The sequence below is a fragment of the Adiantum capillus-veneris genome, chromosome 16 (assembly GCF_014529385.1).
Source record: "Adiantum capillus-veneris isolate H3 chromosome 16, ASM1452938v2, whole genome shotgun sequence".
NCBI classification, from domain to species: Eukaryota; Viridiplantae; Streptophyta; class Polypodiopsida; order Polypodiales; family Pteridaceae; genus Adiantum; species Adiantum capillus-veneris.
The window spans coordinates 112,869,803-112,887,311 of record NC_140946.1 but is presented as its reverse complement, the minus strand read 5'-3'; the positions used below and the strand labels follow the sequence as shown (position 1 = coordinate 112,887,311).

At 40.5% G+C, this 17,509-nt stretch overlaps 2 protein-coding genes across 6 annotated transcripts; both read left to right on the top strand.

Moving 5' to 3' along the window:
* Positions 1-636: 636 nt before the first annotated feature.
* Positions 637-6,479, top strand: LOC147439668 (uncharacterized). 5 transcript variants are annotated; one of them, XM_086485490.1, is made up of 7 exons: positions 638-3,724; positions 3,984-3,996; positions 4,079-4,115; positions 4,374-4,460; positions 5,329-5,396; positions 5,467-5,658; positions 5,746-6,479. In XM_086485490.1, the coding sequence occupies exons 1-7, from the start codon at positions 3,657-3,659 to the stop codon at positions 5,794-5,796; spliced, it is 516 nt and encodes a 171-aa protein (XP_086341616.1). In that variant the 5' UTR covers positions 638-3,656; the 3' UTR covers positions 5,797-6,479. The 5 variants fall into 5 exon arrangements, with proteins under 5 accessions (XP_086341612.1, XP_086341616.1, XP_086341615.1 ...); XM_086485489.1 differs by lacking the exon at positions 4,374-4,460; XM_086485487.1 differs by lacking the exon at positions 4,374-4,460 and having other exon boundaries at positions 5,329-5,658.
* A 3,761-nt stretch (positions 6,480-10,240) lies between these two features.
* On the top strand, positions 10,241-11,350 carry LOC147439667 (ATP-dependent DNA helicase RRM3-like). Its single transcript, XM_086484051.1, has one exon. The coding sequence runs from the start codon at positions 10,241-10,243 to the stop codon at positions 11,348-11,350; it is 1,110 nt and encodes a 369-aa protein (XP_086340177.1).
* The last annotated feature ends 6,159 nt before the right edge of the window (positions 11,351-17,509 follow it).

Genomic DNA, 17,509 nt, shown 5'->3' with positions numbered 1-17,509 from the left:
CTCGCACAAAGCACATTGAGGTGCATTACCACTATGTCAGGGAGAGGCTCTCAGCAGGAGAGATCAGCTTGGCTTATGTGCCAACACAGGACAACCTTGCAGATCTTTTCACAAAGGCATTGTCTCGTGAGAAGCTTGAAGCTTTCCACAAAGCTTTGGGCTTACTCCCCTTTGTGGACTGATCCTGTCCTCAGGGCATGGAACTTCCCTTTACTCATGTGCCAGCTCTCGTTCACCGCATCACTCCAGGGGGGATTTGTTACCATATACATGTGGTAGTGATGTGTGTGAACACACTAGGATCGCCGGGGCATTTTTTTCCCTCTTTATGAGGTTTTTTCCCCCGTGCATTGTATATACGCCCATCACTCTAGGGCTATCTATCTTTCCATTGCACACTAAGTAATACACTCTCTATTGTGTGCCTTGAGCTTCCTTCGTCTTCTCCAAGCTGTGTGTGTCTCTTTGCAACCCTAATTCCAACAAAATTCTCATGCGGATCTTCTCTTTCTTTCCCTCCCTTCAACCAGCTGTTTTGATTTTTGGCCTGCCATACTGGCAGCCTTAGCGTTTGCCTTAAACTTGGGGCACACACGTGTCGATTGCCTACTGGTTGGAGTTTAGGTCTGCTTTTAGCCTTATTTGGGAATCCACGCCCTTTCTCTGGCGCGTGAGATGCGTGAAGGCGGCCTCTGCGCCCCTTCTGTGTTCTTCTGCTTCGTGCACATCCGCGTTCCGATTCAGGGGGCTGTGGACCTGGTCTTCTGCCGTCTCTTGTTCGTGGAGACTCCTTGCTGGCGTTGGTGCAGGGAATGAAGTCGACGGCTCGTGGTTGCTTGCGTGTGTGCTGATGTTCGTTTTCGATGGAAGGTTCGATCTCTAGAGCTTGTGTGACAGCGCCATGTTGTGCCAATTCTCCTCAGATTGCTTCGGTGGAGTTGGCTCATCATTGCGTGATGGGGTTGCATGTGATTCCCAAATCTGGCTATGGATTGCAAGGGCTTTAAATTCACCATTTCTGAGGTTGTAATTGTCAACTGTTTTTGAGGCCTGTGTGTAAGGTGTTGCTCTCTCTCTCTTGAGCATGTCTTCTATTGTGTTTTGATTCTTCCATGCACTGTCATGCGATACTGTATTGTGGCTAAGTGACCGCCTGATGTGGTGGTGGTGTTATATCCTGCTGCATTTACTATCTGATGCTCCTTCTCTGTTTGATGGTTTGAAACAAGGTCATTTAAGTAGGCAGTTTTGTGCGTGGTGTTTACATTTAAGCTCAATCATAGTGCAGGTGCCCACATGTTAGGGAGTGCCAAGCACACATTTCTTTTTTCGTCTCGCTGGTTTTTCTAGCATCCACATCCCCACAGCCTTAAACTCCACTAAGGTACTAGCGGTCCTCTTTCGCTCCCTCTTAGTAAATTCCACTAAGTATAGGTTGTCAATAATTTTTCTTTCAAGTCAGAGTTGTATCATTAGCACCGGTTTAACAAGCATTCGATATTATTCTGGACAGTCCTTGTTTCTGTAATCATAGTTCCACCGGCAAGTGATCTGTGTTTAAGGAGACTTCTTATAGCCCGAAGAAGCAACAAATCGAGCTACAATGGCCCCAAAATCCTCCACAGTGGAGCTAGAAGCTAAACCCAGGCCGAAAGATAATTTCACCGCTGAGGCAAAAAAAGCGGTTTTCAATTGGGTCACAAAAAAACGGACTAAGGTTCTAATTACTCAAAGATTAAGGTCTCTAAAGTGAGTGTTGTCTCGTCTCTGTAGTAATTGAAGGGACATCATAGAAATATCATTGTGTTGATGTGCCAATAGGAGATCACACACCCGCGCAGGGTTGCTCATAGGTTAATTCTTTTGCTTTCTGCTTGTTATTTGAGTTTGATAGTTTCTCATAATTATCCTATGCGATAGAAGAAGCGAAGAAGCCACCGCGATTGCCATGCTGCCTCAAGGTGCCAACTGGCAATAGAAGTAGAAAAAACTGTGGCACTATTCTTCCTCTTTCAAGCCCTGCATGTGATGCAATATCCATCCATGGTTGGAGGATTCTTCCTCCTTCAAGCCCTGTATTATGTGCAATATCCATAGTCCGCACACCATCCGATAGTTGGATTGCATGTATTTAGGTGCAAATTGGAGTAAATCACGTGAACGAGATTTCTACCATTTGCGTGTCAAGTGATTTGTATGTGGGGAAATGCCTGTTATCAGACAACCACGGTTGTATCAAAGCAACTCTACCATTTACACATTTTGCTGTCTTTTTTTGGATAAGAATGCTCAATTGCGCACTTTAACTGAGGCTGAAAGTGCATACAGCAACCCATCTTGATTGGGTGAAAAATGGTACAGCACATATACCACACGATGTGACGTTGAGATAGGACTGTCTGGTATTCAGTATAGGATAAAGATATCACTATAAAATTGGTTTCTGACCTCGATCATGGTGGAGGTGCCCGTACTTAATAGGTCTGATGAAATTGCATGATGCCCTCCCTTCTTCCTAGAACTTTGGATTGCCATTTGGTTGCTATGTAATAGTAGGATGTGATGTGCACTAGCTTGTCATCTTGCTGCAGAGCTCCTGCTTCTAATTGGAAATCAGCCAATACCGCCCTCTAACCTCGGCCTCTCGGTGGGCCAACTGTTTTTTTTTTTTTGTGGCTCAGAATCAGGCACTAAGTGGGCCGACTGTTTTTTTCTTCTGTGCAACTTAGAATTAGGCACTGAGGAGTTTCTCGATGAGTGTTGGCAGAAAGGGGAAAGAGTGCAGGGATTATGTAGCTCTTTCGGAGGTGGTGGATCAGCTTGTGCTGCGCTCAAGACATGCTCTTTGAGCGTCAATTTCTGTAGGATATTGAGGTGTTCAGAAAGCAATGTTTGTTCTTGGGACGCGAGTGCTTGTGAGAAGAGCATGAGCTCATTTGCATACACAAGATCAGTTTATAGATCATGTTCAGGTCTTGCATGCATAGCTTATACAGGTGGGGAATTTTGTTAATTAGGCTTCTCTTCGAAGTAATAACAATCTCTTGTGTTACAAGTTGTTTGACACAGGTACTGGGGGACTGTTTGTAATGTGGTTGCTTGTTTGTGTGGTTGATTTGCTCGACTCTATTGGTTATTTGTGTGGTTGATTTTTCTCGATTCTGGGTGCCACAGCTTTTTGGGTTTGAGAGATCTTCTTGAAGCCAAGAAGAGTCTAAATTTGTAGCTGGTTCAGTTAGATGGAGAATGGGTTCTTGGGGTAGTGTGTGCAGTGTATGGTTCACAGTAATGGACCATTAAAGAATCATTACATGACTTTTGCAAGTATGAAATGGCTGGATCTGGCCTGTGCTTTGTCGGGGATGTTTAGTGTTGTCCTTTCCGAGTTTTGGCTGGTGTTACTTTCTGTGGTTAGTGCATGGCCTCTCATCAGCCAAGGTGTGGAAAGGGGAAAACCTCTTTGTGGTATTTTTGTGTATGGGTGAGTTAACAATGAAGTCCATGCTCATTTAGAAAAGCTGATACAAAAGAAAAGCCAGGCAACGTCAGGGCGAGACTCGGCTTTCTTTTCTTCACCGCAATCTCCCTTTGTTTAGATCATGAAGCTGTGTTCTTGATAGTGTTGTTCGCTGTTTTCTGGTATTTTTTTCTCAAGCATGTATAAAGATTTCTTTTGTTGGTGGTCAGGTGCATCGCATGGCAAAAGGTTTGATGAAGGCAACAGGTCTGATGTCTTTTTTTTCGAGTATGTTTACAGATTTCTAGATGGTGGGAACATGTTTGTTTGCTGGCGATTGGGTGCATTTGTTTGTGTAAATGCATGAAACTTTTTGGAATGGTTTCTTGTCGCTCGCGTTATCACTTTCATGTATTGCTTATGACCATTGACAGTTGAGAGGGAAAGGGATCTAAAGGCAGGGCAATCAAGATATGCAGCAACCATGGATTGAAGGCCTTCTGATTAGCTTTTTTTTTTTTTGCAGGATGCTATCTACCGTGTGTTCTTGATAGTGTTGTTCGCTGTTTTCTGGTATTTTTTTCTCAAGCATGTATAAAGATTTCTTTTGTTGGTGGTCAGGTGCATCGCATGGCAAAAGGTTTGATGAAGGCAAAAGGTCTGATGTCTTTTTTTTCGAGTATGTTTACAGATTTCTAGATGGTGGGAACATGTTTGTTTGCTGGCGATTGGGTGCATTTGTTTGTGTAAATGCATGAAACTTTTTGGAATGGTTTCTTGTCGCTCGCGTTATCACTTTCATGTATTGCTTATGACCATTGACAGTTGAGAGGGAAAGGGATCTAAAGGCAGGGCAATCAAGATATGCAGCAACCATGGATTGAAGGCCTTCTGATTAGCTTTTTTTTTTTTGCAGGATGCTATCTACCGTGTGTGTTTCCTTATTCTGTGTCTTTTCAATTGTGTGTGATCATTTACATGTGTAATGCTTCATATTTGTTGTGTAAGGGATTTTGAAGGTGGCATTTTATAACGTATGCTACGTGTGAACACGTTGGGCTCACCTCGAGCATTCCCTTCCCCCTTTTTCTCCCTACTTGTCCCTCTTCTTTTCTCCTCCTCTGTCTAAAAAAAATTCATGAGATTCAAAATGTGGGCTCTTCTCGTGTCACGAGTCTACTGACGCAACCTTGCTGTCGATCCCCCCCCCCCCCTCTCTCTCTCTCTCTCTCTCTCTCTCTCTATATATATATATGTATATATATATATATATATATATATATACATATATATATATATATATGTATATATATATGTGTGTGTGTGTGTGTGTCAAGTGAAATCTTCTCTCGGCTAGGTCTTCCCTATCCTCTCTCTTTTTCTCCCCCCTCCCTCTCTCTCTCTCTCTCTCTCTTTGCCCCTGTTGACTCTGTTCGATCTTGAAAAAAAGCAATCTGTGCGCCGTTGGTTTTCTTTACAGTGTCGTGCTTTACGATGGGTTGGTGGCACAATATGGCTTGTCACTACTAAAAAAAAATGACATTCACTTTTTCTGCGCTCTCCGTTATTGTCTCGAGTTGCACTATTCTATATTGAATCGATGTAATAAAGTTTATTGCTGCTTCAAAATGCCATTCCTCCTTTTCACTACTCTGTTCACCTCTGTTTATCAGGTGTGGATGCCACCTTCCCTCTTTGTCGTGCCCCCTTAAAAGACAATGGTTTGTTTGGGATACGTGGTATCAAAAAGATGCAATCCCCTCCCCCCCCTTCCTAACCCCCTCTTCTTTGTAGGTTTAGTTTGGATAATTGGTGATAGAATCATAGTTCAGAAGTGTTCTCAATCTTTTTTATTTGTTTGTGTCATGTAGATAAAGTGAGTGAGTGCGTTGAAATATGGCCTATAGCCGTGGTGGCGTGCAAAGCATGGAGATTGACGGTATGGAGTATGGGTCTTGCGGTGTTCTTTGTGCTTTTGGTCTTCTTACTTGAACATATTCGTTTTATAGAGCCGAAAAAAAATGTTACCCTTGCACGTATTGTACATCCAAACAGTGGAACTTCCAAACGTGAATGTGTACACATTGATTCAAGTGTGTCATCTGCAAGCACTCCGACAACTTCTCGCAAGCGTAGTGTATACAGTGAACCAAACTTCGCTATCCAGCCATCTCTCTCAAAAGGCAAATTGCAAGCTTGCAGTGCGTTGATTTCTACCTTTTTATGAAGAAAGTGTATACGATATTCGATTATTTTTTGCATTTTATAGTCCCTTTCTTTTTCAATAGGTGCACAAGCTGGATGCTCGAAAGCGCAAAAACAAAGATGGCTGTCGTTAAGGTCGAGAGACATGGTGTATATAAAACCAAAAAAAATTGACCATATACTTCTTGTTTTTAATATGAATCGGTTGTCATGTTCTCCTGTATTGTTTTGTATATGCTTTAATTGACACTGAAGAGGATGAAGTGAAGCCAACTTTTTTCCACAACAAGAACCTTCTATTGAAGAGCATAATGTGTCTTTTTTACATATAACTGATCTCTCTGACATCACTCATAGATATGCAATTGAGGGTTGTGTGCTAAACAATTATGGTACTTTCAAGCTTTTTGATCCAAAGATTGTGAAGTTCAAGGTTGATCTTCTGGATTCGCACAACTCCAACAGTCGTCGGTTCATCTTTGATAAGTCAATTTGCTTTCTTTTTGAGCGAGCGTGTGTGTGTGTGTGTGTGTGTGTGACCATCGATGGACGAGAGAGGAGGAGAGGATACCTTGTGTTTGCAAAGGCTAAAACTCACTCTACATGTGATCCCCCTTATTCTATTATGTACATAATGAATAAGTATAGTGGACAGGCACCTGGCCTAACCGACCACATGGGCCTTTACCCCAACATAAAGCTCTTGGAGAGTTTCGATCTAGTTTTCCTTTTCATGGTCTTGAATGTACCAAAAAAATTCTTGTATAAAAACCCTTGTAAAAAAAAACCTCTATAAAAAGACTTGCAATTGTGCTTTCATACTGTTTTCAAGATTCCCTTCCCGTCTCTCTCTCTCTCTCTCTCTCTCTCTCTCTCTCTCTATTTCAGTATTATTCATAAAGACTCCCTTGCTTGTGTTTGTCAGTTACAGTATTGCAGGTAGAGGTTTACTACTTCCAGTCATTCGCATATTTCTCTCGTTTCCCTTTTCTCTATCTACAACTGAATAAGAAACTCGCCTCTCTCTCTCTCTCTCTCTCTCTCTCTCTCTCTCTCTCTCTGTGCTCATTCAGCTCACTCAAAACAATGCCTACCTCCACTATTGACGATATAAAAAAACTTGGCGTCGATGAATCTTTCTTGCGTACATACAATCAGAATGTTGATATATTCACTGTTTTTCAGTATATTACAAAAACAACAATTGCATCGACAGATCTTTTGAGAAACTTAGCTGCTTATGCCCTCTTTCAAATAGAACTACAAACCGCATCGACAATTGTAATAAAATCGCTCATGGTGGGAAACAACAATAGCATAAACAAAATAACTTACGATAGTCTACAGGTTGCTAAAAACCTCTCGCAATTCCTTGGCACTAACTATTTAGATAATCGAGCTTTTCAGTGAAGCGAATCACTTGTGCATTGAGGCGGTTTTACAAAGTGGACAGCGTAAGAAGCAAAAGAAATTTATCGTCGGTGCATGCAACCATGACGGTATGAAACATCGAATATTGGTCACAGACATTGATGGGACTTTGTACGTGTATCCTAAGCGCGAATCTGCATCAGGGTCGAAAAGACCTGAAATTTGGACATTTTTTGAAGTTTCAAAACTTCATAGGTTATTGGTTTTGTATCCTAACAATAGTAACAAATGTGTCATCGAAAAGTATGTCTCAAGAAACCAACACACTTCTTACAAAAACAACGATAATAACAAAAGTAAAACGCTTAAGAAAGTCACATCAAAATATTTCTCCCAAGGATTACAAACCCTGCTCAAAAAAGAGATTGCGTTTCAGTGATACACCTTTGGAAATGTATTTAAAAGAAATACAGGATACTCCTTCAACCTTATGCGAGTATTGCAATAAAATGCTTTTTTGTTACCAGCTAACGTTGACGAAATTAAAGAAAGCTAGCGACACCTTCACACAAATTTGTGAATCTTGCAAAAGAAAGAGAAGAAAACCAGCAATAACTTATAAATCTTTACAGGAAATCGGGTTGAACGACAAGAATGAAACTGTACAAAAACTAAACAAGTTAGAAGAAAAACTGATCACACCTCGAATACTGTTCTTGAAAATACGAGAGTTAACATACAACGGACAATACGGTTTATGTGGAAGCATTGTGAATGTGCTAGCAAACGTTACCGAAACACAAGTAAGCTTGCCTCGATTCATTAATGAAGAAAACTCGATTCTCCTAGGTTTAAAGAGAAAACTAGAATACAATCATTGTTATTTGAGCGGACTAGTCCACTTCTCACTCTTGAAGCGCTAAAAGAACTACATTCCGATATTTACGTAAAAGAGAACATAAGCTTAAATGAGAATTGGTTACGACATATTACCCTCTTACAAAAGGCGCATTCAGCTTGTCTTCCAACGTGTAATGATGACGACGAGGACGATGAGAATTATCACGATATTCTCATTCATCAGTTCACATCGGCACAACAGATCATTGATTACAACGACAAGATTCTGCACGTTGCACCTAGTGAAGGAAATCATCCACTTGGTTTACTAAAAGACACATTTTGCGAAGAATTAGCTGGTTTTCCAAAGATATTCTTCGGTGAACCACGTAAGTATCACGATCTAGCAGTTAAAAACTACCATAAAATTACAAAATGGGAATTACTTCATGGGGACAGACGATTTTCATTGGATATAGACAACTTGTTCTTTAAAGCACTGAAAATAATGACGCAACAAATTATTTCGTCTATATGGGTTTGTCTAAGAAAGGTTAAACTCGAAGGGACCGTTCTTTACGCCCGAGATGTGTTGCATGATATAAACGTCGACACAATTATTCGATCGAAGATAGGTTACAGAGATTATGAAGCTTTAAGAACTTCTCCAGATTATAAACAAAAGATTTAAAAAAATATCTTCGCGATGATAAGACAGCTAGGTCCTCCTACCTTTTCTGTGACTTTCTCAGCTCTACAGAGAGACGCTGGAAAGAACTAATTAATTGTTTGGAAAAACTCTCTCCCATAACCAAAGATGAAAACGAAACAGAAAATTCTTACATTAGACGCCTCGTGCGATCGGACCCGATTATATGTTCTAGATATTATTTACACAGATTTCGAAGTTTGCAAAAATTACTCAACAAACAACATACTAGGAGGAAAAGTGAAAGATTACTTTTTTGTGACCGAATTCCAAAGTCGTGGCAGTCAACACAATCATGGTCTAATATGGATTGAAACTGCACCTCATCTAGCTGATGCAAATACAAATAGTGTAACGACATTCATTGAAAAATGCATTAGCACTGACAAGAACCTTCTTCAAGAAGATTTGAGAGACGTTCCACAACACGCACATCGAAAAACTTGCTTGAAAAAAGGAAACAAATGTCGTTTTGATTTTCTCCGACACCCAATGCCTTACACTTGTGTACTTAAACCATTGCAAGAAGAAGAAAAACATAACAAACAACACAAAAAAAAATCTTAAGAGAATCAAAGAACTCCTCGAAACAACCAAAGTCGATGAATTACCAACTGATTTCAAGAATTGGCTCGAAAAATTAGATCTTTCTTTTGACGATTACGTATTAGCAATTCGATCAAAAATTGTGACGTCGACTGTGCTAATGAGACGAAGAACAAGAGATATTTTTACAAATAATTTCAATCCAAAAATTTCAGAATTATGGAACGCCAACACCGACATCCAATACATAGTGAACGTGTATGGTGCTATTGCATACTGCTCATCATACATAACAAAAATGGATAGTACATTGATAACAACTATTAAAGCTGAAATCGATATTTGTATCGCAAATAATGTTAACACTATTGAAAGATTACGGCGCATTGGAAATGCGATTTTAAATATTCAACAATTGAGTGCACAACAAGCTGCTTATATTGTTTTATCTTTACCTTTACACAGTTCTACTAGAGAATTTGTTTTCATCAATACAAATCTTCCAGACCAATGTTCGCTCGTTTTAAAAAGAAAAGAAACACAAACAATTAGATCCAGACAACAAAAACATAGTTTTTAAAAACATCGTCGATAAATACAGCAAAAGACCAACGTACTTGCATAATGTCTACTAGGCAGAATTTTGCTCGTGCTACAAGCATTATGGACGCAAAATTGTTTCATTGAAAGATAACCGAATCATTCGTTATGTTCGATATGACATTCATAAAGATTCCAATAACTTTTATCGAGAACAATGCTTGTTGTATTTACCTTGGAACAATGACGAGAATCAGCACCTTCATTACTCTGAAACATGGGAAGATATATATAAATGTCATCTAGATCTTGTATCCTACAATGAGAAAAAATTTAACAAAGATATTATAGACGAAAATAGTATCTCACAAGTTGCAACAACATCGACATCATGATCCTTTGCTTCTTCACTCAAAAATATGCACGACAACATCACTTGAAATCTTCCAGAATTGAACACTACCAACAATAGAAAACTAGCAATAACAAAGCTGATAGCAATTTCAAATAAACAATTAAACGAAGGCTTACAAATGCTAAACACCCAACAACGTCTTTTATTAGACGATATCATGCTGAGAAAACGAACAGATCCAAACAAAGCAATACACCTGTTTCTTACTGGAGGTGCTGGAACTGGTAAAACTTTTTTACTCTTGCTACTGGTTCAAGGCTTGCTACGGCACTACAATTTTAAATTGCCTGCAAACATTAAATCTACTAAAATTTTATTGATGGCGTACACTGAAAAAGCATCATTCAATATTGGCGTAACCACGATACATTCTGCTCTCTGTCTACCACTGATAGCGAGTGACCAAACCTCGTTGAGCGCGGAAAAATTAGATGAACTCTCTTCACAATATGCAAATTTACAGTTAGTGGTTATTGATGAGATCTCCCTCGTTGGACAAAATCTGTTCGAACAAGCTGATGCACTACTCCGTGCTATAAAAAGTATACATGATAAACCATTTGCAGGCATAGACATTATCCTTTGTGGAGATCTTTGTCAAGCAAGTCCTGTTCGTGATAGCTGGATCTTCTCATACCACAAAAACATACTCGAGACATTGCTCGTTTCATTTTGGCACTCACATATCAAGCAATACGAACTAACACAAGCAATGCGACAAGAAAATATAAGATTCATTGAAATTTTAAATCGGATACGTAAAAGTGAACACACAGAGGAAGATATTAAACATTTGAACGATTCTTTCTGCAGTGTACCACCTCCACTAAATAATTATTCTTATTTGTTTTACGATAATAAAAGCAAAGACGCGTATAACAAGTACATATTTGAAGCCACACCAGGAACACCAGATATATTTGAAGCTACTGACAGAAAGTCGAAAAGTTTCCAAAAATATGTAAAGATTCCAGAAGATTCAAAACAATGTGGAGGGTTGCAAAAAACCTTGCATTTGAAACCAAACTTAGTCGTGGAACTGTGCTTTAGAAACTTAAACATTACAGATGGACTTGTAAATGGAGCCGATGGACTTTACAAGAGCCATTCACAGGCATCAAATGAAAAAATAATTTGGATTGAGTTTTACAACGTCAGAGTAGGTCAACGTACAAGCTTTGAGAACCACTCTCTTCACAGCATTTATATCGAGAAAATGGACTCCCATAAGAAAAATCACAAGAGAGTTCGATCCATTCCACCCTAAAATGTCGACCTTTACACCATGTTGCTGTGTATGACTTATACTACAACCAACAAATAAAAAACATTTTACTCAAGATTGTGGAATCATGGCAAAATTTGAACAGTCTAGTCGACGACGGTCCTCTGATGCAGATCCTGTGGTGGCAGAATTCACTTACTTCGACACGCTACAAGAGATTTTGAGGATCGATTATAGAGGATGTTTTGTCGACTTGTTTGACGTGCAATGGTTCAAGATAATCATGGAGGGTCGCAATGCTATTGTGCATAGAGGAGAGCCTGGTTTTCTTGAGGTGGATTCAACTAAGAAATGGACTGACCTAAGAGACACTTTCGTACTACCCGAGCATTGTGAACAAGTAAGTATCTAAATAGTTAACATCCAATTTTAGAAGTTATGTGCTTGGAAGCTCTCATGTAAGTTATGTGGCTCTGGCAGGTGATATTTCATCCTACAAAGTCTGCATCAAATTGATGGTACGTCATAGAGGTAGCCCCTTGTAGTGCACAGACGTATGAAGGCTACCATGTGCCAATCACAACGGCATCAATGGAGGAGATCGGACAAGATGCTCAGTCAGAAGCCGTTGAGGTGCTGCCAGACGAGCATCAAGCTACTACTCTCTATGGGGTGCATGCAAAGGATCTACAAAATGAAATGGAGGACATCTGTTTAAACAGAGAGCTCTATATAGATATAGAAAGTTATGTTGAGCTTTGCGAGGATGAGAGAGAGACCTCTTAAAGCCATAAGTATTGTATTTGAATAATTTTGCTCCGTTTTATAATATATATTGTATTCACGTGGCTTTTTGTCCATTTCTGTCTATATGCATCATTGCATCATTGTATTTAATGGTCTTTGCGTCCACTCCAGGTACGTATGCTCTAGGTATGTTCTCACAAGCAGGGACGACGAGCACTGCGCTCCGAGTGCGATGGAGACTCAAGCTACAATTGTGAAGGTCTGCTCAATATAGATGCTGATCGTCCCACCACTAGATCTAGCTGATCGGGTGAAAGAGACACTAAGAAGCACTACTACTGATTCTCAACGTCTCTTTCACCCGATCAATTAGATTTAGTGGTGGGGCAAGCAACTTCTATGAGCAGACCTTCGCGCTGGAGCTTCAGTCTCCATCGCACCTGGGGATCGCAATGCTTTTACAAATTCATAGAAATTCAACAAAATCTCTCTACACAGGAATCCCTCCCCCTTTATGAATCCTCTCTCTCTGTCTCTCTCTCTCTCTCTCTCTCTACTTGTCCATATTTTCTTCTCCATTCATTCAATATTAAGATTAAATGTTCGTGTGTTTAATGCAGGTATGGATGATGATGAGTTTCTTTTTTCTTTGTCACCCCAACAGAGATAGTGGTAAGTGGAGTGTCATCGCTCTAGAGCACCATCATGTGTTCCTACTCCTTTAGCGTCTCCCTCTGGTTTAGAGCATTCAACACGCTTCGAAGTTTCGCTGTTAATGAGACGATCTTCACACTCGTCTAGGCATCGACGCTCTAGTGGTGGCGACGGCGGGGAGGACAGTTGGTGTGGGGATGCCGCCGCCAATGCCTCGACACTGCATTGTATTCGACGAGGCTCTTTACCCTCCCCTTATTTGCCCGCCCCACACCAGCCACGGCATCGCCATCTACACCAGGTTTTGCGTGGCTGCCAGCCATTCCTAGCAGCTACACACCACTAGCTACTCCTCAAGGAGTCACTCCACTCGACACTCCTCGCTTCAGGGCCTAGACTCCAGTGGAGACACCCGACGTCCGTACCCCCATCGACACGCCGCTAGAGACCCCTACCGAAACACCCAGGTTCACGCGTCACCAGCGAGAGGGCTTGCCTTACTCCATTGACTTCAGCGGCGGCATCATCTTGGATGATGAAGGCAAGAAGGTGATCTCGCGCATGCACGGTCTTTGCTCTCAGGTGTTTAGACACTACATACTAAACACCCGGAGTGAAGTACCAAGTGATTTAAAAGACACAGTCATCAGCATGCTACATGACGAGTTTCTCGTTTCAACACGGGATGACCGCTTCATTAAAGACCTGATGAAGGTTCGAATGCGTGAATACTACAAGCACAAGCGTTCCGAAGTGCAAAAAGAAATTAAGCATGGGTGGAATAGACCAGATTGATTGGCCAAAGAAGATTGGAAGAATGTGAAGAAAGGAGCGCGCGAGAATCCCGACAAGTGGAAGCAACAAAAGGAGGCATCCAAAGCGCGAGTACAGGCAGGGAGCTCGCACCACTTGGGGAGCGGCAGGTGGGCATCATTTGAGGTCAATTTTGTAAGTGTTTTCGCATTGCTCTTTAGGTTTGATAGTTTAGGATTTAGGGGTTTTTAAATTTTAACATAATGGATTTTTTGTATGTTTTGACAGTGGTCAATGAGATAGGACGTGACTCCACACCGTACGAGCATGAGTATGCAGGCAGGAAGGGCATTCTGAGTTCTCGCGGTGGCATGGTTAGTATTAGGGTTTACTCTTTTCTATTTGTTGTATTGTTTTATAAATTATATGTTTATACTTACAGAAAGCTGCCTATTTTTATTTTTTTTGCAGAATCCGACAGAAACGCCGCTTGGACGCGATGAGACGTCTGATTACACGATGTCAGTCTAGCCGTAGCTAGATAGCATTAGTTTTCTTTTGTCATAGTATATGTATCATGAGATGACGTTATACGTCTTTTTGTAACTATTGGAAAACCATATGTATTTTTTAAATAATGACAATGGTGTTGTAAATATTACGTTTGCAAAGTTTAACAATCAAGTGATTTTTCCTATGATGTGTACAATTGTCATTGATTTACTTTTATCAATTTACTTTTGTCAGTTTTGTATCTTTATTCTCTTTATTCTACAAACAATTCTATGGATGATGGAGATAATGGTTATATTGTCTTGTGGGTGACTACTTTGGGTCTATATCTAAGTTTGCACTTTCTTTCAAAGGTGAATATGGTATTATCATGGATTCATATAGGTTTACTCAATTATTGAAACATTCAATATGGTTGATGGGTGGAAGGGCATTCAATGCTCTACCACCAAATTTTTTTTCTCTCGGACGTTGCTATGACCGTCGCTATATAAGGCTCTACAGCGTCGCTATAAACTTCGCTATAGCTGGCCTGTAAACATCGCTATAGGCATCGCTATATAGCAATGGCTATAGCGATAGTTATAGCATCGTTCTCGTATCGACGCTGTTAGTGACGGTATTAGCGACGCCGGGGAGTATAAAACCCAATGTATTTCCGTCGCTAACAGCGTCACAAGTGCACACAACCTCTTGTAGGAGACGAAGGCCAACTTGTAGCAAAAGCATTGGCTACAATGGCACCTCTCACAAGCAATACGGCATGCTCCGATAAAATTTTGTGTAGAAAAACTTGGGGCTAATATCGACACGAAAAGAGGGGGATTCAAAAACAAAGTCGCCAACGAGGATAGAGCACGCATTGTGGCCAATGAAAACCTCGCGCCCAGCCTTATAACCATCCCAGCTTTGAAGCTCGATGATCTTAGAAATGGAGCATCACATATTTGTTTTTTGGGAGCGTTGACCATCTCTTAAAAGGGAGCGATCCTAGCTTTTTATATGCTCTTTAGAGTTTCTTTGCACCATGCACTTTTCATGTGAGTAGTGATATTTTATTTTTTTCTGAGAGGATGGTGGAGCGAGTAAAGTAAGTCTCGGTGTAGAGATAGTATAGTTTGACCAAGTGAAATCACTTGAGCTGGTTGAAAATCGAGACTAGCCGGTTACAAGCCATGGTAAAGGGAAGAAAACTAATGAAATATATGAAAAAATAGTTCAAAGATCTTACAAATTTATGCTAATGTTTTTGGTTTGCTTCTATTGAGTTAAATAGCACCTATGGGAAAGTACTATATAACATCTTATTGGACACGGGTGCTGAATATAATCTGTTATCATATGGGGTGTGGTGTCAGTTAGGAAAGCCATCTCTATTTTAGAGTACTATCCATGTCAAGGGTGTCAACAAGAAAAAAACTACGATTTTTGGAATCTGACACACTTTTGTCAGTTATGACAACGGAGTTGTAGCTCAAGACTTTTTGGTCATGCCTGCTGGAACTATGGAAGGCAATATAAACCTAGGACACATGTGGATCATAGCGACCAAATGCACTATTGATTGGGAGACTAAGAGTGTCACAACAAAGAAACCAACTCTTAGCCCTACCACTCATGGATAGTCTTGAGATATCCCCTTTTGAGAAAATACAACCCAAAACAGTGCATGTCCAAGAGGTTGAACCATATGTCCCTATAGCCCAACTCTCTAGAGCTTCAACTTTTGTAGTTGAAACAAAAAATGAGACACACAAGACTCATCATAATATAGCAAAGAAAACATACGACTGGGTCCCTAAAGTTTCTTTGGCGACCATTGCTGATTAAAAAATAGGAGCCTTGTAAGAGATGCCCCACTTGCTCTTACAAATGTAAGAAAACGTTGCGTTGGATTCCTAAACAACTATTAGAAGCCTAAGGCTACTATGAAGGAAATGATCAGATTTGGGTACCAAAACATAAATTGTATTCTTACGTGTCACCTGACCCATGTGAGTCAAATCCTGTAACAATAAAGCCAATTGAAGATCGTGGGAAGGGAAAGGTCACAGAACACTATATACCTGATTCGGAGATCCAAGCGAGAAAGGCTTGTTTCGCTTAGCTCAAACATAGAAAAAATAAATGAAGCTTCTTGCTCTTCATGTAGTTCATATACGGAAATAGAAGCTTCGACACAACCTCCACCTACCATTGTACATATTCATACAAACAAGGAAGAATTTTCACCTCACGTTGTAAGTTCACCACCTACAACAACATTGCAAATAAAATCATGGGAGAGTACCTTACCACCCTTGCAACTAGATGAAACGCCTAGGGCGGTCAAAAACTATTGGTCAAAGTCTTCGCCCATAACAACTTGGAACAATTGATTTCAAAAAATGATGACATCGTTCCAAAAATTATGATCTACCCAAGGAAGGGGGAAGCGTTTGTTGACATCCATCATTCACTTGCTCCCCTCTTCACCTTCCTGACCTCTCAGTCTCCCAATCTTAGGGAATGTATATATATATAGCCCAATACTCAAGAAAACAAAATTTTTAAAAAAAGTAAATGAGCAAGAGCCACCAAACAAAAAGCTAGAAACCTACAAGTTCTAGTACATGACCCAAAATCATTAAAAAGCATTATGCACAAAGACACGACCTTTAACACGACCCTTATAATATTTGCACTCTAATCATAATCTCTCTGTGTGTACAAATATGGTTAGTACGTTAGAGTCATCCACTCTTACCTTGGATGAGAGGTACCCTCTTTACTTTTCACAAGTGTTTCACATAGTCTACCCGGTGCTTGCCTGTGAATGGGATTTGGTAGATACACTAGCGTGTGAGAAGAATTTTGAGAAACTAGAATGGCTAATACGTCTCTTGACCACGATCAATTTCTACTTAGTAGAGAGTATCTCTCCAATTGCACAAGCTTACCCATTTGACCAAGATGACTATAGACATCTAATGATGTTCTTAGTAAACATTTGTGCCTCTAATGATGAGGAAGAGTTACATGATTACACGGAGGACACATATGGTCTCATGGATGATGCCTTTGTTTTTCTCGACGATGACAAGGATAAAGGTTTAGACATAGGGCTACTCGCCTATCTATTCAATATTTTGTTCCCTTGACTCTCTAGGGGGGTGCAAATAATTAGGTTAGGGTTCCTTATGTTGTTTGATTGTCTCATTCTTTGAGGTGCAAGCTAAGAAGTGCTCTTGCTCTACCTCTGTCTTCTCCTCCTTCTTGTGTTTATGTGTGTGTGTATGCTTGAGAGAGAGAGAGAGAGAGAGAGAGAGAGAGAGAGAGAGAGAGAGAGAGAGAGCATTGTGGCAACATCGGCACGGCACAAGATCCTTCACGATGGAAGCATTGAGTGGTGAGTGACACACCCCTGCCCCTTTGAGCTTGCTAGGACTGCCTAGTTGTGTGCTTGCAGCGTTTCGAGGCTTGCACACAGTGCACAGACAAGTTCCCAACCTCCAACACATGCGGCAAAGCACACAAATATAAAGAGATCCGCTT